This window comes from Elaeis guineensis, chromosome 15, assembly GCF_000442705.2.
Source record: "Elaeis guineensis isolate ETL-2024a chromosome 15, EG11, whole genome shotgun sequence".
Lineage (NCBI taxonomy): Eukaryota > Viridiplantae > Streptophyta > Magnoliopsida > Arecales > Arecaceae > Elaeis > Elaeis guineensis.
The window spans coordinates 72772624-72797936 of NC_026007.2; the positions used below are offsets into that span (position 1 = coordinate 72772624).

The 25313-nt window shown below is 36.9% G+C and overlaps 1 protein-coding gene and 1 long non-coding RNA gene across 3 annotated transcripts; both read left to right on the top strand.

Annotated features, from left to right (window-relative positions):
• Positions 1–6461: 6461 nt before the first annotated feature.
• LOC105058690 (E3 ubiquitin-protein ligase RHA2A) lies at positions 6462–7963 on the top strand. Its single transcript, XM_010941700.4, has one exon. The coding sequence runs from the start codon at positions 6666–6668 to the stop codon at positions 7164–7166; it is 501 nt and encodes a 166-aa protein (XP_010940002.1). The 5' UTR covers positions 6462–6665; the 3' UTR covers positions 7167–7963.
• Positions 7964–22156: 14193 nt separating this feature from the next.
• LOC114913684 (uncharacterized) lies at positions 22157–24267 on the top strand. Of its 2 annotated transcripts, XR_012137173.1 has the most exons (3): positions 22172–22424; positions 22517–23859; positions 23942–24267. It is a non-coding gene; the product is annotated as an uncharacterized lncRNA (long non-coding RNA). The 2 variants fall into 2 exon arrangements; XR_003799599.2 differs by having other exon boundaries at positions 22157–22424; positions 22517–24267.
• The last annotated feature ends 1046 nt before the right edge of the window (positions 24268–25313 follow it).

Here is a 25313-nt window from a genome sequence, read left to right on the forward strand (position 1 = left end):
CAAATTATAATTTTTTATATACATAATGTCATAATATGAGCTAAGATGTCATAATATGGATCAAGATATCATAATATAGAAAAAATATTTTTATCTAATTATTTTTTAATATATATTTAATATTTATTATTTTATTTTTTTATTTGAAAATTTTGAATGATGAAAATATTATCAGGATGCATCAAAATTATCATTTTTTATATAAAAAATTTTTTCATTGAATAAAAATATTTTTATCAATTAAAATTTTTAAATAAAAAAATAAAATTATATATATTAAATATATATTAAAAAATAATAATTATATAAATTAATTATATAAAATAATACACTTCATATTAAATTTTCTACGTCATCTGTGGTGCACAAAGAATTCTCCGTCCCAAATGAGCCTAATGGGCCGAACACTGGACCAAGCCGGCCTACGGACAAAGGGCCCTCACCCAGACCGCAGTTTGGCGGACCCGATCCAGGTCTGGCCCTCGAAGATTGGGCCTAGGACTCGTAGAACAATAATGTAAATGATGGCCGTTATAAGTGTGTGATTTCCGTTTAAGGTACACGATGGCTATATACTATGTACCAAGAACGCTATTATCATATTAAGATCGATTCTGGCATGTATTATTTATTTGGTTATTATCAAGATTCATGAATCCATGATGCATGTGATGCACATAGAAAATGTTGCATTGCTATAGGTGATCTCCTCTGATTTGGTTGAACCATGTAGTATTATAACCTGCAAATCATTTCAAAGCATTAATTTTATATTAGAGCAGACTAGTTTAAGTGCATGTAGCATGCAAACTGGTGAAGTGATATATTTTATATGGTGGCCATGTTGATAGCATTATATAATAGTTACAGAATGTGTTATTTAGCTTTTCATTTTTTATTTACTGATATATTTCTATTTAAAATTAAATTTTATATTTTAAATATGTTTAATCAAATACACTAGTGTCAAATGGTTTATGTATCTTCTACTACAACTGCTCGACCAAAATGAACATTATAATGTAATAACTAAATGTGATATATAAGTTTAAATCAAACGATGTTCCATCATAATGTTTTGAAAATCAGAGAAAAACTGAGAAGCACAGAGGATAGATTCATATTAACTTTTTATGGTGCACAAAATTTGTGTGTGTTTGCTTATGTCAATATATCTATTTCTTTTTTCTCGATACCAAATTTATATAAGCAATGCGATATTGATTGCCCTTTTATCACTTGTAAAGTATTGGCATTTATCAAAATGTTCTTGTGCTCATGTAGATATGTGCAAACATGTACATATATTGAATGAGGATGGTAGATACATTGCAAAGTAAAAAATAAAAAGCAAAAAGCACGGAAGAAGAGTTTTGATATTTCATTGTGATAAGAGGAAATTAGTTTAAAAAATTCTAAAAAAGACAGGAATACAACGTATGCATCTCTTCCTTTTTTTTTTTTTTTTTTTTTTTTTTTGTTAGAGGTGGGGTGTGTGGGGTAGGTATTGTATAATTATTTCTCCATGACAACCTCGAGTGACATGGTTTTCTCCTCGTTATCTTGATGAAATGTTGATAGTGTTTGCACTTCCATCGTCTTTTAAAAATTTGTTATTATTGAAAATTTAAGAAGAAATAAAGATTAGAATAAGCATCACTCATACCAAATGGGTTTAGAAAATTTGGAGTGAAAAAAAAAATTTCCAAGCAAATTTGTTTATACTATTCTTTTTATCCAACTTGATCTGTCTAATCTGATCCATGTAATCCTACCTACCCCACTTCGCTCCAAAATAGATATAAAATGAGCATGAGCAATGATCCACCAAATCCATATTTGACTCATTGTTGTTTGACCAGCTCTAAAGCCTTGGTTGCTTCATCCTCTTTTTCACAAAGATCCTAAAAGCGGATTCGAAGAGACTCAGTCTGCCCATGACCAGGTGAAAGCATGCTAGAGCCACTTCAAAAAAATAAGCATTGGACTAGACTTGACTCGATGGTGAACCTATCTCCAAGTGCAGTGAAAATGTCTGAAATATATATTCTCAACTAGACACCATCAAGTAAAATTATCTTTGTATTAATAAGATTGGGCAAATGTAGCAAATAAGATATCGAAAGAGTTTTATTTGGAACATATTTTAATAGTAAATTCAAGCTAGTCGAGGCATGCTGCATGATGAGATTAGTTTGAACTCGATTTAAGAAACCTAGCTATAATATTTACATACCATAGAGTTTTGTCATAACTATCTTCGCCTCGTGCTTGAAGCTTAACGTGTAAGTGATAGTTACATAGAAGCCCCTATATAACTTAGTATTCTATTTATTTGGGTTGTCTAGTTTTAGACCAACCCCAGTCGTCCCGGTACATTGCATGGCATGATCACTTCAAATAAAAGCCTTAAGTCAACAAGTCAATTTATGAACAAAGCATGTCATGCAAATCTACTGACGGGGGCAAAGTTACCTTTTCCGTCTCATCTATTGAAATTGAACTAGGCCCCATACACCAGAGTTAATTTTAGTGACAGCTGCAAACAAGTCCTTCGGTTACTACAATATTTCATTAAAGTCCACCTCATACAAACCCCTCACCAGCCCCAAATCCCCAATTCCACTCCTGACTTGTAGGTGGGAATAGAGATACACACACACACTCTCTCTCTCTTCATGTATTAGTATATGGCGTTGGAGCAAGAAGATAAGAAAGGGGAGACTTTTTTCGAAAGAGTTTTTGCGTGCCTCCCTCTAATTCGAGAAAGTAAACAGCAAAGCGTGAATGAGTAGGTCACTTCAAAAGCTTTGTTCTTTAGATAAGTTTGTACTTATTTTGAGACAAGGGAGCAACTCCATCTCCGTTACTTGAGAAAATGAAGGGAGGATGCTCCTTGAAGAGATTTTTGATAATGACAAGGTCTCTTGAAATGCTATCATCTTAAAAGCGAATTTTCCACCGAGGTTGGGGTGGGAGAAGGACTTGCAGCTCATGGTCTATTCCATCATAAGAATATAATTTAGCAAGTTGTCTTGTTGCATTTCTACTAAATCAATCTCAAATCCTATGATTCTCCCCTCCAAGTTGCCAAGTCTGATTGGATGGCCGGCTTGACATTTGGATCCTAGAAAACTTTGCTCCATGATTGACCTTAGAGAAACCAGTGCCATGTAAACCCGGTGCAACTTGGCACCAATTTGCCATTCCTTCCTTTCTTTTCAATTTTCTATCCAAGTGGCAGCAATGTTTCCTAAAGTGCCTACAATCACCACAGGAACATCCGAGCAAAGCTAGATAATTACCTCTCGCCAATTCCCTTTAATCATTTATGATTAGAAGAAGATGATCGGATATTTAAGCATAGTTAAAGAATAAAAAGTCATCACAATAATTTCGACACAACTCTATTGAATTATAAACGCACGTAACAACCTACAAATAACTTGTGACTACTAATTTCAAGTTCACGACAATCATACCAATCATGATGCTATGTTTCTGTTTCTCAAAAAAATATTTTAGATATAACTGTAAAATATTTTTTTAAAATCTATATAATGTGCTTGAATATAGAACATAATGAGGGTAACGGTTCTAATTTAGCCACTGAGGCTGTCATATATAATCATATTGGCACTATGCATGACTTTGCATAATCTATGTAGGCGAATATAAAGATAATGGGGTTGCCACTTCAGCTCATAGTGTCCAAAAAAGTTCACATGCAATGCTAATGATTGATGGAAAGGAGTCCAGCATATGACTCGGAGAGAGAGAATTTAAAAAGGTGGAGGAAAGGGAAGCCTTATACCATGCATAGAGAAATCATTGGATGGATCAAATTTATCATGGACCTAGAATGTAATGAATCCACGTAACAATTTCACGCATAAGTGAAATGAATCCATCTAAGAAGAATTCACCGGATCCACCATAGACCTAGCATGAAACGAATCCATCTAATAACCAAATAAATTGATTTTATTCTAGATCTACGGTGGATCTGGTCTACCTAATAATTTTTTTTATGTATACATAACAATAGAGCTTTTTGAAGAGATGCCGGTGGAAGAATGGGCCAAGTTGTCAAATGGCCCTGGCAGGTGGCGAGGAGGCCTTTGCAGGACGTGTTAAAAGAAGTAGAATGAACATATTATAGTGGGGTCGGTGGATTCGGAGATCTCAGAGGCATGCCTCATGTTCCCCTTGGACGCCACAACCAACATCAAAGACAACCGTTTAGGTCCGCAAATCTCGGCTTATATCCATTTATATATGCCTTATGATTTCAATGCTATGATTAATTAACCAGGACATATATGATTACATTATGTTTGAGGGTCATACTTCCGACTATTCTTCCCTTCACCCAAGGATGTCTTTCTGCCTCGGGGATAATGCTCATTGCTCTCCGTTTGCACTTTATCATGCCAATGGGACATGGGTGCAATACATTGGATCTGGACTTGGACCAACTCTCTCTCTCTCTCTACACACCTGTTTGAGGGTAAACTATGACTTGTGGGTCTCTTAATTGACATGGGAGTATGAATACATTCATCTTTACTACGTAAATTGATCTTCTGATGATAAATGTTACCGATCCTTTAAAATTTAGCATCTGTCCAATTTTGCAAATCAAACTCTATTCTTGAAGAGTATCGGAAATGGATTGAACAAGTTTCAATAGAATCAATTCTAATGTTGTGCCTTCTTTCTTTACCCTCTTTTTCATGAAGTTTTGTTAGCATTCACGAGTGGAATAACTCTTAGTTATGGATTTTATAATTTAAAAGTTATAGAGACAAATCGGTTGTTTATTTTTTGAAGGAAATGGGAAAAAGGTGAGAATTAATTTGGTTTATGGCTCTATGTATTGTCAATTGAAAGGTGAGGCCAAGAACTTCCTTTTGAGTTCTGTCAATAAATAGTTTTCATGCTTGGGAGTGAGATGGCCAGACTTTCCATGAGTCAAACGGTCTAACTCATATTGCCTGTCATGCACGCTTATTCAATTTCAAGGGTTTTCTTTACTTTGTAGGATGCTAGCATTATAATCGGTGGCAAAAAGGTTTTCTTAAAAGAAGTGGTAGTAGAAAATTCATAGCAGAGGTTAAATAGTACAATATGAGCGTCAAAAAAACATATGATAAATAATATTTTAATTAAAAACATATAATTGGAGGAGGGGGATGCTTTATGCCTACTTAGATATTTAATTGGATCAGGTGCAAAAAATGAGTTATTTAATATGCTCAACTCAAATCTCAGCATATATTTGGATTGGCCATCAAGAATTTTTGAAAGTGTCCTTAGCCCTTTCTTTTTTTTTTTTTTTACTTTCATCAAAGATAGATAAGATTATTATACAAATCCTTTTTAATCTTAAAAAAAATTACCAAGAATTCTTGAAAGCATAGTACTAAGTCCTTTCCTTTCACCAAAGATAGATGAGAATATCATGCAGATTCTTTTTTATATTAATGAGATCTGTCATATGGATCCTTTTCAATCTCATGATAAAATATTAAAAAATATCTAAAATTGCAAAAAGCAGAATCCTAACCATTTTATTTTCCCCAAAAATAGATAGGATTATTGCACAAGTCCTTTCTCTATGTCAAGACGCATCTTTTTTACAATTTAGATTAAATTTTTCTTCTAGCTAAACAAAATAAATTAGATATAAAATATGGCAAAACCTTTTTGACTTTTTTCTCACTAATACGCACAAAACCATGGGAGCTCTATTTATACCACTGAAACTTGACCTTTTAGGATTCAAGTGAAATTCTCCTTTTGCTCAAGATGAATTTTAAAATAAAAATTATTGCAAAAAAAATTAATTTAGATAGAAGCTAGAACATAACTTCCATGCCGACTTTGTCTCCTACCACTTTACAAAATTTTTTTCTTTTCAAAGTTTTGGATCATCATTGAATCCTAGATGTGGTGGATCTTGGTTCAAAACTTCATCCAGGCTCTCTTGATGTAGACTAATCAATCTAAAATATGTCCTCTTGAGTCACATGCAATAATCAAGTTAGACTATTTTGCGGTCTTAATTTTTTTCAATGCAACTAACCAAGCATTTCCATAAAGTGCCTGAGTCGAGTACGCATCAAACAATCCAACAGCTCTCTCGCCGTTATCTACACAAGTAAATCCCACCAATTAAGAATTAGAACATCACGCAGGGTAAAAACTAACAACCTAGCAAAGGTCCTAAAAGCGACCCAGCGTTCATTGGCAGGACCTCTCCGACCCATCTGGTCGTTTCAAGAAGCTAAGCTCTAAGGGACCGGACCGACGAAAGCATCCAAAATGGCTTCCCCGGAAAACGGATCATGACGGGCTTGTCTGGCGGCAGAATGGTGGGCCCCTACGACACCCCGTGAACCGCCTACCCGCTATATCGTCCATCCCTTCTCCTCTCCAAACAGTCCAAGGCTCGCGCCCCCCCCCCCCCCCCCCAACTCCAAAATCCCAATCCCATTCCCACCCTTCCTCAAGCCCCACGTAACCCCCTCTTCTTCCATCTCGGCTCTTCCTCTAAAATTCTGCCCTTATAAATCCCCTTCCTTTCTTTCTCCCATTTCTTCACTCTGCAGTGATTACTAAATTAAGAAGAAATTAAATAAAGAGAAGGAAGGAAGAAAGAAATGGGGCTTCCGAACCGACTCCACCACGCCTCCAGCGACTCCATCCCGATCCTCCTCGTCGTCGCGGCCGCCGGGTGGGTCTCCTACCTCCGCTACCTCCTCCTCTGCCTCCTCCACTCTCTCGGCCTCCTACGCCTCCACCCCTCATCCGCCGCCGCCGACGATCCCCTCTTCTCCGCTGCCGGGTCCGGCCTCGCCGGACTCGTCGTCGTGGCCTCCTCCGGTCGCCCCTTCGCCTATGAGGCACTGCCGTCCGCGGCCGCGGAGGGCGAGAAGGAGGAGCCAGGCTGTGTGGTGTGCCTCTGCCAGCTCGCCGACGGTGACCGGGTCCGACGGCTGGCGTGCTGCCACGTGTTCCACAGCGAGTGCCTCGACGGGTGGCTCGATCAGATGAATCTGAGTTGTCCCCTCTGCCGTTCGCCGCTGGCGGCGGAGGAGCGCCGGGCCGATGCCGACCGCCGGATCGGGGCGGAGCTCGTCGCCTGGCTCTCGCCCTGTTGATCCGATGACCACCCGATCGGACGGTGCTTATGCTATCTCCTCCCAATAATTAGTATATATAAACTTTTCTGACTTTACTCTTTCTTTTTTGAGGGTCGCCGCCGGTTGAGCTGCTCGGCCTTTTCTTCCTTCCCTCCTATTCCCCCCCCCCTTTTTTGGGAAGAGTTACTTGGGCTCTTCTTCTTCTTTTTGTGTGTGTATGTTTGTGTAATTTTATTATCAAAGAAAGATATATATGTTGTAAATTTTGGTTCCTAGGAATGAAGGGCAAGGAGGGATAAAATAATCTTCAAACCCATGGCATTGATAATGGTGTGGTTTGGTTTGATTATGGTTTTGGATCATTGCATGGTTTCTTCCAACTTTTTTCTATATCATATTGGGTTTATATTCTCTCTCTTCTTGGATTTAGATGATTTGTTATGTTTTATATCCATTAATATGATGATGATGGGAGGAAGAATTATTAGCTGAAAAATGCTGAAGACCACCGCCTCACTGCTGAGTCTATGAATTCAATGTGGAAGAACAGTAGATGCAGTCAAAGTGACATGACTGATCCATCCATCTCCTCCACCAATATCCAATTGCTATATTTGCTTGGTGGGCTAAGCAGCTATGTAAAAGGTGATTAGCAACAATACTCCTATTAGTTTGCTTTAATATTTTTAATAATCCATCTATGTTATGCTTTGTTTTTTTTTTTTTATGACCTTCTTATTTAAGGAGGTGATGGGAAAGAGCTAGTGGTTTATGTTTTATATTTTATATTGTGAGTTGGCTGGCTGTTGGAGGAATTTTGTGGATGTTAGGTTTTGAGTGCATGGCAGCCTAATTGACTTGTGATGCATGTTTGTGTGCATCAATTTGGATTTGCTAGTGTCCATGGCAAATCATGTCTTTCCAATCTCCATGGCAAAATAAAATAATCATAAAAATATTGCCAATTATGGTACAAAACTTATGGGAGAAACATGTGAAAAACACCTTGTGGGGCTTGAAAGCAGCACCTCTGTCCGATAATACCTATCACACCGCTAGATATTGACATTTTTTCCTTTTATGCAGAAGTGAAAGGGAACGTTAACGTTGTAGTTATTTCGATTTCATCTGGATAGTGTTTGAACAGTTTTACTTCCAAATATAATATATTTGTTGTTTTGAAATTTTAAATTTAAAATAATAATTTTAAGGAGGAGGAACTTTTTGTTGCTAAATCAAAAATGCTTATTTCCAAAAATACAACTCAAGTCAAATTAAGGCAAGCTAACCAGGTCCTTCCGTCAGCTAATGCTCATTGCAGGCACTCTTATTTTATATCTCAAATCATTGTAAGATATCCTCATCATCTTTTGGTGAGTCACCTTCAATCTGGACTAGTGGAATGGCGAACGTCATCAAAAGCAAATTAATCCCTCATAGGAGTTCCTTTGCTTTGCATATTTTCCAAAGTTTTGATAACAGGTAGGAGAAGAGTTTTATTGGATTCTCTCCGCTCATTCATTATATTAAAACTAGCTAACTATTCAGAGAGATCCAATGCTCACCTTTTAGCAATTGGTGCTCATGCCACCATGCAATCCTGTTTTTTCCATGGAAAATTGGATGTGAAATTAAATTCTAATCTTGGTAGTGGTATGTGTCTGAAATAAAATGTTATTTAATTAGACAAACTTTTTTCATCATATAATTTTCCAAAGGGCTGTTATTGAGTGTACATCTGAGTACACCTTAATTTGAGAGCTTTTTTTTTTAAACATTTAGGTAGAGTCTAATCACTTGCACGAAAGCATTACAAATACAATTTGCTAGCTCTAAAAGTAAAAAAAATTCAGTATGAATTTCTGATGGCATAAAAATTACGCCAACAGGATCTATATTATTGTATGACACTACTCTAATTGACAGACATGGATGGGCCTTGTATTTGCTAGAGAATTTATGACCCTTGCCTTTTCTGAAGAGGGAAAGCTAGTTTTAGCCTCCAATGTCCTGATGGCAACCCACAGAAGCAGATAACGAAGCGAAAGCTAAATGAAGCGGTCCAGTTGATTCCCTGGACATGAGGTGGCCTTGCTTACAAGAAAAAGTATGCATGATCTCTCACTATCTTTCGCTCTCAAATAAAGCCAATATATTTGTGCGGTTGAAACTTTGCCTGGTTTTTTTTTTTTCTTTTCTATTTTCCCCTATTTTGAAGCGAGAAGGATTGAACAACGTTTGTCGAGCAAGTTGGTCAAGTTCATCAAACGAATAGCCAGAGCGTTCTCCACTGCATTGATGAAGCGTTGAAGTCACCAGTTCCATGCAAGTTGTCAAGGTTTGAGTTGCGTCCAGCATCTAACTTAGTCTGATTAAAAATTGATTCTGAAACTTGGGTCCAAGATTGATTCTTAAACTTGGGTCCAAGCTTGGACCAGGACTCACCCAACTTGTAAACGGACCGGGTTGGGTCTGGTTAACTTTGACTGATAGGAGCCTGTTTACATATTTATACGGGCTTGGGCTGAAAATCCTATAGCAACTGAGTCCGTTGGCCCATCTAGCTTTTGTCTTCCGTGGAACTACTCAGATCTTATCCCAAATCCCGATCCTTAGGCTTTCTTTCCCATATAGAAATTCTCTGTGCACCATGGCGGCCTAGAAAATCCGTTGCGGAGCGTAATATCTTATCCAATTGATGTATATAGTCATCACTTTCCAACGCGCATTCAATACCTATAGTTCATCTTTTTCGTTTAAAAATTTTGTATGATGAACATACTCTTGCCTTTTGGTCATGACATTCCTTTACAAAAATTATGATACCTCTTCAAAAAAATTACGACATCCCTTTCTCTTTCAAAAAAATTATAATACTTTTTTTTAAAAATTATGATATCCCTTCTTAAAAATTATGACACTCCTTCATAATTATGACACCCATATGACAATTATGACATCCATATGAAGGAGGAGTGTCATAATTTTTATGAAAAAATATTATAATTTTTGTGAAGGGATGTCATAATTTTTATGAAGGGGTGTCATAATTCTGTCAATGGATATCATAATTTTTGTGAAGAGATATCATAATTTTTAAGAAGGAGTGTCATAATTTTTAAGAAGGATATTTTCATCATTCAAAATTTTAAATAAAAAATAAAACTGTGAATATTAAATACGCATTGAAAAATGATGACTATATAATCTAATAAGATGAAGCAGTGCGCTCCACGTCGGATTGTTTACATGGCGGATGGTGCACAAAAAATTTCTCTTTTCCCATATGATTTTTAGGCCAGGAGGTGTCCGGCTAATAGAGCCATGGATAAATAAACAGCCCAATTCACAAATCCAGCAAGATTGTCAATTTAATCTCGTAGGAAGTTCTAAACAGACACTAAAGATATGTTTGCATATTCCTTCAAGAGGATCTTGTAAGAGTGTTAGACCTATGAGCCCATCCAGCCGGTGTCTTCTAAGGGCTCGCGAAGTCCTAGTTTAAATCCCAATCTGTGGGCTTGTTGTTTACAAGAAAGAAAAGAGATTCATGAAGAATTTTTTTTTCCCCCTTTCTTTTCATGAAATCCAAGTCGGGAGGTTCTGGGTTGATGTGGACCATGCTAAATTGAGCTTTGCAATCTACGAATCCAGCAGAAAATTTAGCTCAAATCCTATTCGATAGCACTAATAGACCCTGAGGCAGTACCGGTTTGGTTAAAATCACAACCTGATTTTAACCGTAAAAGATCCAAAACATTTAGAGTTTAATTGACAACGCTAGATTTGAGGGTCGCATGGAGGTCTAATCCACTATTGGCATTGTGGCCAATTGGGATGGTCGACCATATCTCCATCCCAAGACGCATGACAAACTCAAAATCTAACAATGGCTATTGCTGCTGTCACTGCTTGGCCTACCTCATAAGGGACGTAGTCTTTAATGATCAACTACAACCAGAAAGGGGTACTCGTTGGAGGCATGGAGGCCTTATACCTCACTTGTTCTGGATCCCGCCAGGCTTTGACGTAATCCTTTCATTGCACGCTGTTACTTTCAAGCATGCGAAATTTGCCCTGATGGCTTCACTAGAGTATTGCTATATAGATGGCAAAAGAACCTAGGTAATTTAATTCAATCGTGTGACAAGATTATTCTTCTTAAGGATGCGCTGCACCTCTTCAGTAAAATCTACATGAGAATCCAAACAGCTTAATTTGAAGTATAATCTGTAGTGAGGTGGAGATGGAGGTGGTTTAGCATCTAAACATATATATTTTTTTAATTTTTTGCATTTTCTCTCTCCGGGTTTTAGTTAGCTTCTCCATTTTTCTCGTTTCTTTTGTTTTCTTTTTTACAATTTTCATTATTTCTAATAATTCTTTTTGAGAATGAAATGTGGTGGTGAGTTTTTACCCTTTTTTGTTAAAAAAAAAAAAATAATTTGAGGAACATGAACTAACATAGATTTCTCTCTCATTTCTCCATCGGATTAGTTGAACCTAAGTATGATTCAGTTTTTAATGAGGTTCCAACTAATCACGGCAGGACCTGAAACAGGCTGAAGGTAAGCCCAGTGACTGCAGACGAGTTACAGTTAAAAGAGGCCCATATTATCATCAGGAGGATTCCGATGGCACTGATCTAGAGAGATTCTTTGTATACTACATCCAGTGTAAAAAAAATACATCACTATATTTGATTAAGCCATATAGCTATTATTTTTTAATGCATATTTAATGCTTGCAGTTCCATTTTTTTTTTTAAATTTTGAACGAAAAAAATATTCCTCCTCTTCCGAAAAAATTATGACATCCTGTAATCAAATTATGACCTTCAAAAGAAAGATGCCATAAAGAAGGAAATGACATTTTCATCATTAAAAATTTATAAATTTTCAATAACGAAATATAATTTTTTTTTATGATTTCTAAAAAAAAATTATGACATCATATATAGAAAGTCATAATTTGATTATAGGATATCATAATATAGCCACAAGATATTATAATTTTTTCAAATGATGAGAAATATTTTTATCATTCAAAATTTCAAATAAAAAAGTGAAACTGCAGATATTAAAAGTACATTAGAAAGTATTGTAAATATTTAATGATGAAAATATTCTTCTTTCTTTATGATTTTAGAAAAAAAAATTTGACATCTTATGCAGGAAGTCATAATTTGATCGTAATATATCATAATATGACTATAGGATATCATAATTTTTTCAAAAGATGAGAAGTATTTTTATCATTCAAAATTTTAGATAAAAAAATGAAATGACAGATATTAAATATATATTGAAAAGTGATAGCTATATAGTCCAATCAAGTGGGGTAAAGAATTTTTTCTATGGTGCGATATATAAAGAATTTCTCCAGTGATCCAATCGAAGTAGGTTTATTGACAAACGGACATGTCCATTTACATGATCTCATGGGCTATGTCAGAATGGTGCATGAAAGCGAAATGACTACATTCAGAGCCCATCAAAATCTAGTTAAAGAATCAGATCGAACAAAACTTGAATGGGACAGAAACCATTAAAAAGGATAGACCCAACTGGATACAACTGAACATAAATGGGATTAAACTCAAAACATTATGGTTCAAGCGTTTCAAAAATAGAGCTCAGCATGCATAATTTTTTTTGACTGATAGGTTATATATGATTAGGATAAAGGAAATCTGCACTTGAAAATTAGGCCCAAAACTAAAAAGAAAAAGAGAATCACAAAATATACATATCTAAACTTTTGTACTTTTACATCCAAAAAAAAAAAAATCACCACATATGACTTGTTGAATCCAGTGGTTCATTGAAATTGAAGAAGAGAGGAATTGGGAAGAGAGGAGAAACGTACATATTAAAAAAAAAATACTATAAGATAAAAAAAATTATTTTTATAGTCTTTTTTAATTTATCATTGTTATTATCAAATTATATAAATATAGTAGTGTGTTTGCGAGTTGTGACTCCAGCAACAGATAGTGACAGCTACGGCTGCAAATGTGCCACCACATGGGTCAACAGCTATATACTTGTTCGGCCGAGATTATTGGTCAGATGCTATGAAGAGTTAATCTAAGCCCGATCGTTTTGCATCCTCTCGGCCGGCCACATTTTTTTTTTTAAATCTTTCAACTCAAACGCCACTCTTAAAACCTTTGCACCTCAAGTAAAGCTGGGCCAGGTAAGATCTTTACGCAATAGAAAAAGTACAGTAAATAACTGATATTTAGTATCTGTTTGGATGATTGGACTCAAAATTCTTTAGAATTCGTGATCAAAATATAAAAAATAACAGACTATAAGCAAATCAAACCATTTGTTTATAAGTATTGAGAACCACTTTTTGAATGGATTGATCCGGATGCTATAGGGAGAAAAAAATGACCTCAAATATAGATCATTTTTTTCTCCCTATGAGATCCGAATTAGTCTTGTAGCACCCACCCTAATTGGGCCCAGAATCAGCCCACAGTCAAAAAAAAAAGAAAAAAAAGGAACGGGAAGAAGATTCTTGATAGGAGTCTTCTTCTCCGATAAATCCCGATCGGAGAAGGATTTTAGGATCCTTAAAACTCTAGGACCCTCTATAAATAAGACTCCCTTTCCCTTACGAGTCTCCACCGACGATCGTTGAGCTCAATTCCTCTCCTTTTTTCTTGGAAGCTATGGCACTCTCTTTTTGTGTTCGTCGGAAATCGAAGGTCGAAGAGGCCACCGGAGTTCAGGTAAGAGTTCAATCTTTCTTTCTCCCATGGTTTTAGACTCCTCGCCGGCCGTCGGGATCGTCGAAAATTTCATAAATCATGAAACGTCTGTTCGGCCAAAACTTTTTTCTCTCTTTTCCGGCCACCGGTGCTGTTGGTTGCGGCATCTCATCTCCGAGATCGGACCCCCATCTCTCTCTCTCTCTCTTCCCTTGAGTGCTTGGCTGTCGGTGACCGGCCAATGGTCAGAAATCATGAAGAAAGGGGACGGATCCGCTATTTTTCGAGAAAAAAAAAGAAGGAAAGCTTGCCGGTCGAACCTCGTTGTCGGCCAGCTTATGTGGTCGGCCGTCACAGCCGAACCTCCGATCGAGCCACCGCTCTTGCCGGAGCTAAGTCGAAACCCCTCAGCTCGTCTCCTGTTTCGGCTCAAGGGAGGTCGCGGAAAGAAGGAAAAGAAAAGAAGAAGAAGAAAAAAAAAAGAGAAAGAAAAAGAAAAAGAAAAAGAGAAAAAGAAAAAAAAAAGAGAAAAAGAAAAATAGAAAAAAAGAATGAGAGAATTTTTTCTCTCTCTTCTCCCTCCTTTCTCTCTCCTTCCTCTCTCCTCTTTTTACTTTCTCTCTCCATCTTCTCTCTCTAGACCTTTCTCTCTCTTTATGGATTTTGTCTCTTTGGAGTCTTTCTCTCCCTTTTTGATTACATCACAGACTCTAGGATAAACTTGAGATAAAAATATGATGATCAGAGATTTTTTTGAAATTCGTGCAGAGTTGGATCTTAGTCCGGTCTTTATTTGAAATTTATAGTATCTGATCATAGTTGATCCATATTGAGTCATCCTGATAGGACTTCTGATGCTCTCGATCATAATTGCCTTATTTGGAGGGTATGAAGATTCCCTCTCCACTCTCTCTTTAAAAATTTTTCTCTCTAGAATTTTCTCTCTTCATGAATTTTCTCTTTTTAGAAGTCTTGTGGCTAATGGAGGGTCTAAATACTCAGAAAAATCTTAATTTTGGTTAATCCTAGAAGAGATCTTAGATTTGTATTATTAGGATCGATTATCGGATAATTTTCTCCATATATGATTTTTATATTTGATTAGGGTCATGAAGAGATACGATTGTCTGCATAGGATGTCAAGTGGAATATCTTATTAGAAAAATTCATAAATCAAAGATGAACATTAATTTCTGTGTTTGGATCAATCACCGGTAAAGATAAGAATCCCTGTATATGATCACTATTATATATGTTATTTTATCGTTGATTTTGCATCATTAGTTTTGCATCGTTGGATTTGAGATCGATGAATTTGCTGTATCTGAGACACCATTATTTGCTTATATGATTTTGAGCATGAGTATGTTATGTCAATATATATGTATCAAAGATTAATGGCATGATTATATGAATATGACATATCTAAATTAATCATAATGTAAGTCGGAATTGATTTGATGAAATCAACACATAATGATTAAATAAAAAAGAGAGATATAGTATGGACTAGTCTTGTCATGTGACACAGTCCGTCAGGAACTTATGTCTGGGACAGCCTCCACTGGCTTATAGGTGGATCAGTCGGCCAGGAGCTCACGTCTAGGACAGTCCGTCAGGAGCTTATGCCTCGGACAGTCTCTCACGGATTTTCGTACGTGGGACAGCCGGCCAAGAGCTCATCCTGGGACAACCTTGAAAGGCTTTTAAGTGGAAATTGATTCAGATGATGACTGAGGTATAGACTTGATTAGTCCAGAACCAAAAAGAAAAAAGTTAAAGATCATATGATAACCAAAAGAAAAATGAAAGACAAGACATGAAACAATTATTAAACAAAATATTTTACCCATTAATATATGATGATGCATCTCTTTTGACAAGACAGATAATTTATAAATATTTTAATTATTTCAGATATTGAACATGAGATTTTATATTTTATTACTTATTCTTATTTTCAGATTATATTATTATGTCAGTGTGATATAAGAATTTTTACTAGGCTGTAAAGCTTACATTCCTTCATCTTTTTTTTTCTTCTCAGAGTTATAGGACGCTCATGATTGGCTATAGTTTGGATTGCGGGTGAGCAGATGAATAAATAGAATGTCATGATATCTGATCAAAAGATTGAAAGAATTTAATTTGTAATTATGTAAATTTTATTAGTTATTATTTGAAATTAGATATTATGGATGTTGAGGTTGTAATGAAATATTTTTGGCCTTGCATATTCTTTAGGCTTGCTCTAAGAGTGTGCGGCCATCATGTATCCGATTCGGATGTTGGGTTTAGGACGTGACAAATCTACTCAAAAATGATCCTAGATATTAAAAATATAGGACTTATCTTACTTATAATCCAATAATTTTTATAGTTGAGTTACGAATTCTATAGAATTTTAGGTCCAATTATCTAAACATACCTTGAATCTTATTTTAACTAATGACTTATTCCCAGCATAGCTCGTTAATAATTTATTTCTAACTAAAATCTTGAAAGTTTTATGCAAATCCCTATCCCTTCCAAAAATTTTTAACCGTCCATCTTTCCAAAAATTGTTAACCAAGAAGCATTCGCCGTAAGAAATCAGCTAACTCGAAGTCAAATAGATCAATGTCACCACGAGGCAAAGTAAAAGATAATCACACATCTAGATCTGCATGTCAATCAATCAGGCGCCTTTGCAAACCCTCCATCTCCTCATCAGCGATCTTAATAGAAAAAGATCTTAATTGAACCAACTACCTATCAACCAAATTGCACTCCATCTCCCCGTTTTTCACCCGCCCCCACCAAAACCGTATAAAGTGGAAGCTTCTCAAATATAGACTTTGTTAGCTTTCGACGTCATAGTTTTCATCCGTAAAACTTTAAGCAAGACCAATGATCCTTCCAGCAAGGACAAACTTTGAAGCATCCATTCTCCGATCCACTTTTTAAACCAACATTCTAACGCTAAGCTGTATCCATTCTCCAAGACAACATACCAAAACGTGATGCCGGCTGCTAATTCTTAACTACGAAGCATCCACTTTCTGGAACCAGCAAACCAGCAGTCAAAAGTTGGACGTCACAACGAGGCAAAGCAAAAGATGATCACGCATCTTCACCCGCTGGTCTCAATCAACTACGAGTCTTTTCTAAATCTTTCATCCGCACATCACTCTCTATAAAAGGGAGCTCCATTCTAAGCCAAACATCCATCACTTGGCACATCCCATCTCTCTCCGTCACCATGAATCAACCACCACCGCCCGGGCCGCCACCACCACCCGGACCGCCCAGTCCGCCACCACCCGGACCGCCTGCTCCTTCTCCTCCCCCTCCCGGTCCACCAGGTCCTCAACCTGGCCCTCCTGGTGCACCGGGTCCTCCACCTGGACCTCCTGGTCCACCACATCATCACCATCACCATCACCACGGGCCTCCTGGTCCGCCTCCGCCATGATCAAATCCACTCCTTCGCTACTACTACGTGGTATAGAGGTTGGCCCTTTGGCCATTTCTCCAGTTATGTAGTCGTAGTCTTGCAAACTCTTGTAAGCAAAGTATTGCGCACGAATATATGAATTTTATGGTCTAATAAACATGGGCACTGGAGTTTCCAAAGCTCCTTGCCTGTTGATATCTATAGTTGTTGGAGAATGGTTTGTGTGTGTACAAATAATATGTGGTTTATGAATGATCGTTGATATGGTGATGCTTAGTGTTTGTCTTGTTTTGAGTAAATAATGATCTACAAATTGGTGCAAGGGTGTGATTCGCAGTGATGCATCTTGTTCATGTATTGAACTTCTGATCTTCCATCTTATAATTTTCCCCGTGATATGCTTTGTTCACATTTAATTACCTTAAAAAAGAAAAATCCTCAAAGAGTCCATCTTAGATCCTATATTTATTTATTTAAGCAATGAATCTATACCAGTATAGAGCGAATTCCAGAGGTTGGGGTCTGTGTGTCTTCACTTCATTACATTTTGGTTTCCACTCCCCACCTATTCGGTCTCTGCCTCTTGATGGACTTTGTCATTTTTGTACATGCATGCTTTTTAAAAAAAGTACACCTCTGATTTTTCCTAAGGAAGGAAAGAAGATAACATTATAAAGAAATTAATGACATCAAATTAGAAATAGAATTAATATTGGAAGAGAGATTGGGAACCCATCGCCTATCCACTAATATATAGATCAGAGGAAAACAGGGGAACCGGAGGAGGTGAGGGACAGGAGAAGACCAAAGAGCTGCATGATGTGAAGCACCCTGAGTATCTCCTTTAAAGAGTGTCACAAAGAATAGTCGAGGCTTAGATTTGAATCAGTAATTTGCTGATGATGACAACTGTAATGTCTCTTTGATGGCATAATCGATCCAAATCTAGTGGAATTATATAATAATAAAATGATTCTTTTTAAAATAATAGTAAGAAAATTGGATCCTGACACCAAAAATCTAAATTATTAGTTATGCATCGTGATGATTTGGTGGAGATTTTGATAACTTGATTCCATGGTTTGTTTTCCTGATCATATTTGCTATCAATCCAATCAACAGATAATAGTTAGCAAACAGCTTATCAAATAGCCTTTACACTGCACATCATAACCAATAACATTTCTGAACAAATATTAATCTGGATTTTCAAAAAAAAAAAAAAAAAAAAGGTAAGATACACTTGTAAGGTTTAAGTATATAAAGAAAATCTTAATTCATGAAAACAAGAAAATGGATATTATAATGTTAAAAGGGTAGGTATCTTTGCATAACATTCAGGATGTTGATTTAGGGATTGGTAGTTTCTAAGCAAAAAAGACTGTTTGTTGAAAAATCATCCAGAATTGAAGGAATAAAGGAAAAAAGTGTGCCACAAAACCAAATAATTTGTATTTCTTTTCACATATTTCTCCAAAAGAAACGTTTTCACACTAGAAAAACAGAAAACCATCCCTCCCATAATGCCCAACTAATGAACAACCAAAGAATAGCAGTCATTTCAGTGTCACGCAATCTACACCATGTTTACAAGGAAGCAACAAGTCGGGTGCAACTGGGCTCCGGTGTCCACAGCAAGCCCTCCGCCACCCTCTGATTGATTGCAAGCTCTCCTGCTCTCATCTGCCAAAATATTGAACACAAAGAACAAAGTTAGTCTCCAAAGGGACGACTTAAATAAGTGAAGGGGCGGAGGTGCTGACAGATGCATAGAGAGCACAAAGGAATGTGATGCAGAGCTCCATGCATCCCATCATCTGTGCTCTCTATCTTCTGTCAACAGCATCACCACACGCCGCCCGTGCCTTCCTCCTGATAACATATGGTGATAACGAAGAGGTAGAGAAGTAGATGAAACAGTATAAAGGGAGCTATAAAGATAGAGAAGGGGCATATGGTCTAGGCTAGGGATGTGAAATTGAGGTCTTTAACAAAGGACTCCTCCCTTGCCCCTTATATATCTGAGGACCTATAGAAAAGGATTCCAAGTTGAGCAATAAAAAGGAGGTAACGAGCTGTGGACTAGTCTGCTTCAATCCTTTTAATTGGTCTATGTACATGTAACTGACTCCTTTTTTGATCAAGTGGGATGGCCCTCATTTTTTTATTCTAATTAGATAGGTGTTTTGGATTTCACATGCATGCATATCTTGAACAGTTTGATGTTTGTCCTTTGCCTACTTCTTAGTGATACATCTGCTGGGTAGATTAGCTAAACCTATTGGCAACTAAGGAGAAAGTTAGGTAGGGCCGGCCAGCTCGAATTGGCGACCATCCTAGGCCCCAGATCTGTATTGATGTTCCAATAGAATGCAAGATGATTTTTTACAATATTATAATAAAAAAAATTAAATAGATTAATGATAGGTTATACGCTGCTTAACGAATATATTTATAAAAAATTATTACATGTAGATTAATTTTTTAATAATAATTAATATTTAAATATGTTAATTTTTAATAGAGGAGGTTCCATTTTTTTATTTGACCTCAGGTCTAAAAAATGTGAAAACTGGCTCTGAAGCTAGGCTCCCTCCACCTTACTCCACTGGAGAAGGCTTTTGGTTTTAGATACTCTTGAGGTGCATAGTTGCAAGAAGAGTGGCACTGTTCATAATCAGAGATATGGTGTTCAGCGATAACAAAGAGTAGAGGTAAAATTTAATGTTAATAATAAAAAAAAAATTGAAAAGGATTGAAATAATTTGTAAAATAATTATAAAAATAATAATAAAAATTATTTAAATATTTATACTCATTTTGTTTGAGCCAAAGCATTTATTCAACAACATATGCGATGAGACCACTATCATCGATGATAACGATATCACGCGGTTTATACCTAATGAGTGCGATGATAAAGATATCACGCGGTTTGTATCTAATGAGTGTTTATCATATAATCATGATTTGAGTTAAAGTTCATCAAATGAGTAGATAATTCTTGTGTCATACGAGAAAGTTTGGTCAGTATAGAAAAAAAACTACAGTTGTACTGATGGCTTGACTTTTATGGCTGTTAGCATCTCAAATCAGTACGATTTCACATATGTCAATGTATGCTTTTAAGTGCTTTGCTAGTTGTGTTCAAAAGGTGATGGATAATGAAATATTTCATCAAACTCATAACTGGTTTGTTGGTGCTGAGATAAAACCATTCTGCAATACATGGATCAAAAACTTGGTTGTAATTTCTTTTTTTCAAAAAAGAAGCTTTTGATAAATATTGGACCAATAAATGATCATGATAATTACCTATGCCATTGGAATGTGATTATTTTTAAACAAATAACCATTGCATGTCACACCAGCAAACTATCACCAGACGCTGGGGTGCGTGTGAAAGGTCCAAGGAAGTGAGTGGGGCTACGTTGATATTTTCATCCGGAACCCTCCATTGGTCTCTTTGCCTCCATCCATGATCCACTAAAAAAGATGGTCCACGTCGTAATGTCGACTGATTGCGGAATGCTTATGGGCTCTTCGGCAGCTTGCCATGGAAGCATGACCAAGAATAAAACGGCAGATATTAACAAAAGAAAATTTTGCACAAAGAGAAAAAGTTAGAAACGAACCAGAATAATCCCAATCGAAAAGTATCTCAAAGCGCTCCCATGAAACGATGGCCTTCTAACCAGCCTACGTGCCACGTGTCCCTTCCCTCATCGTCGAATCTAATCGATCATCAGCCGTTTTTCCCTCGGGACCCACGGGACCCAAACTTTCCGTTCGTGGGCGGCGAGCAAAATCTCTATCGTATCCTTATGGGTCCCCCGTGTCCCAACGAGGACATTTGGCGCACGTGTCGATAAGTCACCGGTGGGCAAAATACTTCCACGTCCGTCGGAACAAAGCTATGGGCATCATCTCGCTCACGATAAACATAATATATATATATATAAAAAAAAAAAAAAAAAAAAAAAAAAAAAAAGAAAAAAAAAAAAAAAAAATATAACTGATACTGATAATTTGTTATTTCTTTTCTAGATCCAGATATAAACATACTCCATAATGAATCATCCAAATCACGATAATCGGTCCTTCGATCGCCGCACAGCCGCCAGAGCTTGTCAGTCCTGACAGCAACATGCGGCACTGCACCTAAGGCATTATCCGCCTAGGACATTGTCAACCCTAGTGATTGACAGCCCACGGCGATATGACACTTTTACGGCGACTCTGACAGTCTACAGTGAGTTGACAATTCCTCAATTGTCCGCGCATTAATGACGGCGCCATACCACGCTCCACTATAAATATCGGGAAGGCAATAGTGCAAGGGAATGGGGAAACCACAGGCTTGCTTTCTCTCTCTTTTTCTCTCTCTCTCGTTTGAGCTCTCTGTCTTCATTTCACTATTGCCCAGTCACCTCTCTGACTTGACCGTCGAGGGTCTCCGCCGGAGTCGCCTTCGGTCAGTGTGGATTTTCTTTTTGTAGACGCTCGTTCCGACGATCAGGCGACGAGGGATTGGCCGCAACACAAATATAATCCAAAATATCAAAAATATCATAAAATGGATCCGCTGTAGTCTCCATATAGTCTACAGAGCCTCTTTGAATGCTTCAGAAGTAGGTAGCCCACTTTTAATGCAAAATATTGGTGCCCTGTAGCAGAGGACCGCATTGCCAAGGCCTATCAAATGGCACAAGATATGGACCACTTTTCAGTAGCCGTCGGTAGGCATTTTGCTCATCTTTTATAATAAAACCAGCTGCAATCTTATCGTTACAATCTTATCCATCAAAATTGACCTTTAAAACACCAAGAGGATCCGCTAGCCACCAGAAAGATATGTATCATAGTTCCTTTGCCACCGGAAAGGTGGTCCAATTAATTTTGTTGGGGCCCCAATTAGAGTAATGTAGTTGCTATCAAAGAAATAAATCCTTTATTCTTACCAAAAAAAAGAAAAAAAAAAGAAATAAATCCTTTATGCACTCAGCATTTTTATTTTTAGCTGGATTTGGCACTGAGAATGCTGCTTGGAGTCTAGACTTTTTGGTGGTGGTTTTTTCGGAAGGAGTTGCCCAGTAAAGCTTCTCTCTCTCTCGTCGTGGTATTCTCACATCCCAAAATCATAATTATAAGTTTACGTGCCTTTTTCACTGGAATACTGTGATCATGTGATTGTGTTGGGCCTTGTTGCAGTTGCATGTCAGTAGCTACTTGCCACTGTGTGTCAGCAGCCATGGCATCCTTTTATCTTGGCAGGTTTTGGTGACCTTTTTTTAGCCACAATTGGGGTAGAAAAAGAATATCAGATTGAATCGGCATGTACGGCGTCTCTGGTTTGGCAGACTCATGATGAACGTTTGTTCCAAAACTTTTGCCGGAAGGCCAGTCAGCTGGTGACATATTGTGTGTCATTAGTGGCTGATTTGTTCCCCATCCCTACTGCGCTCCTATTCACACTCAAACAAGGTCTTGGAGTTTTGCTTCTGCTTGGTCTTCTAAGTCTAATTTTAGTAAGCAAGTGTTTTGGCAGCTCCCTCTCCTTGGAGCAGTCAAGTTTAATTTTGATGGTACTGTCGTTAATGGAGCAGTGGCAGCAGCCTTTGTTCTTTGCAATCAGGATGGTCGGTTGTTATTATCATCCTCTATACTATTTGCCGAGATGGTTAGTGTATGGATGCATCTAGAGGTGGCGTTATCTTATGGTCAGCTTTTGCAATTGTGGATTGAGGGGGACTCGTGCACAGTTATTCAATGGATAACAGTACCTCAACATTCAATGGATGTCATATCCTTGGTTGGAACGCAGTTCTTTCTGTGTGCCATATTTCTCATGCGTTTCGAGAAGCTAATCAGACGGTTGACCGGTCGGCTTCTCGTACCTTAACGGGTTCCTTTCTCTTTTTAGAGTTTGATGTGCTACTTGGCTGATCTGATTTGAATTCTTCGTTCTACTGCAATTGAAACCATTTATTTGCGACATGCCTAGCTTTGAGCTTTTCCTATCATGTTCCTGTTCACTTTTCGGCTTGCTTTCTTACTACTTGGTATGCTTCAAGATTTCATTAGATGGTTAGACCCAAAATTTCATATTATTCATAGCCCAACCATCTAAAATATTGGATTATAAACTAGTTAGACCTATATTTTTATGTATCTAGAGCCATGTGTTAAGTGGACTGGCCGGAACCTTATAGAGAGAAAAAAAAAGTGACCTACAGAGATGATTTTTTTCCTCTTAATGAGATTTGGGCTAATCCACTCAAAAGATGACCCTCGACACTTGACAACATAAACCTAACCAGTTTATAATTCAGTATTTTTGGTGATTGGACTACGAATTTTATGAGATTTTGATCCCAACCATCTAAACAAGCCCTCAACGTTCTTGCTTCATCTATGACAGCTCTTCGGGAATAGACTGGTCTGTTGCTTCTTCAGCAGAATATTTAGCAATATTAGCAGCATATTCTGGATGTCTTCTTGTACTGTTGCTTGGGTTTCAGTGACTTACCCTTCCGGATGCCTCATTCAAACAGGTGGATTATTGGTTTTCCGTGCTCCTGTTGGTGTTCTCGGTTCATTACCAACCTGTTTTGGTTTCTTCTGTTTTATGTGCAGTGTACTGGGTAGCCATCTTTTAATCGGTTCCTACTGCAGCAGGCTTTTCAGACACTTGGTTATCACCACTTCATGCTGCCTTCTTTCTGTTTGAAAGCTGCTTTTGCATCAGGATGCATAGCAGCCTTTCTGCCAATGCTTGGGGAGTTTATTTTGTTCATATTTTCCTTTATGTACTCTTCCCTTTTTGTCCAAAGGGAGGCTTTGTTGACACCGTCCTCCATTCTGTTGGTATTGTATCTCTACACAAGGTCTCTTATACCGTACTTATTTGACTTTCTTGTACTCTATGCAATATAATTGCTCTTTTCTTTACCATTTTTTTTTTTTTAAAAAGACATCACGGTTGCATGTGAATACAAACAAATGCTAAGACTACCCCACGCGTTGGTAAGGATTTTAACGGTTGGGATTTGAGTTTGAGAACTTAGGGTCTAAAATTGGGATCTGTAGGTGATTTCGGTAATTGTACTTTGAATTGCTTGAGAGGATGGTGGTTCGAATCCACTGAGATCCAGAGAGAGATTGTTTGATAGGATGTTTGGTACATTTGATACGGTCCGGTCGGTTTGGTACATCCTCCTCGCCTAACGGAAGAAGTGTAATTTCTTATCAATCTATTCTCTCATCCGCTCACAATTCATTCTGCCTGCTCCTCCCCCTGTAACCCGGGAAGTGTAATTTCTGATCACTTTTTAACACCATAATATTTATTTGTCATTTAGTTTAATCGTTTAAGAAAATTTTTACTAATCTTGATTTGTCAACTGGATAAAGCAATTGTTTGTGCACCGCATGCCTTGGGGGAGGGAGGAGGGAGGGGCTCCGTGCGCGTGCAATAAGAATTTCGCCAGCTGGATAACCAATCGAGTTCCAGAACTAACCTAGAAATATTGGGCTTGCATCCATGTTCTTGGAGCAGTAAATTAATTTTTTTTTGGCTGGCCTCAGAGGTAGATAAAGTAACCCTATTAATAGTTCTAGATCAGAGACTATAAAGCATCATGCAAACAAATTTTTTTTTTTTTTTTTTTTTTGGATAGACATACGGCTGATCAAATAATTAAAATTTTAAAAAATTCATCCAATTCAATGTAATAAAAATCAAAATCGATCAATTAAAAGATAAAAATTAAATAAATTTAAATTTAAATTTATAAAAAAATTAATTATTTATGATCGAATTCGATTTTTATATTTTTAATTCATATAAAATTAAATTCTATTAATTTATATTTTATAAATTTATTTTCATTTTGAAACAACGCCATCTAAATCAACTATTTTATTTAAATTTTATTCTAAATATTTAAATTTTTTATATTAAATTTATCTAAAAAATAAATAAATTTAATTAAATAAATATTAAATT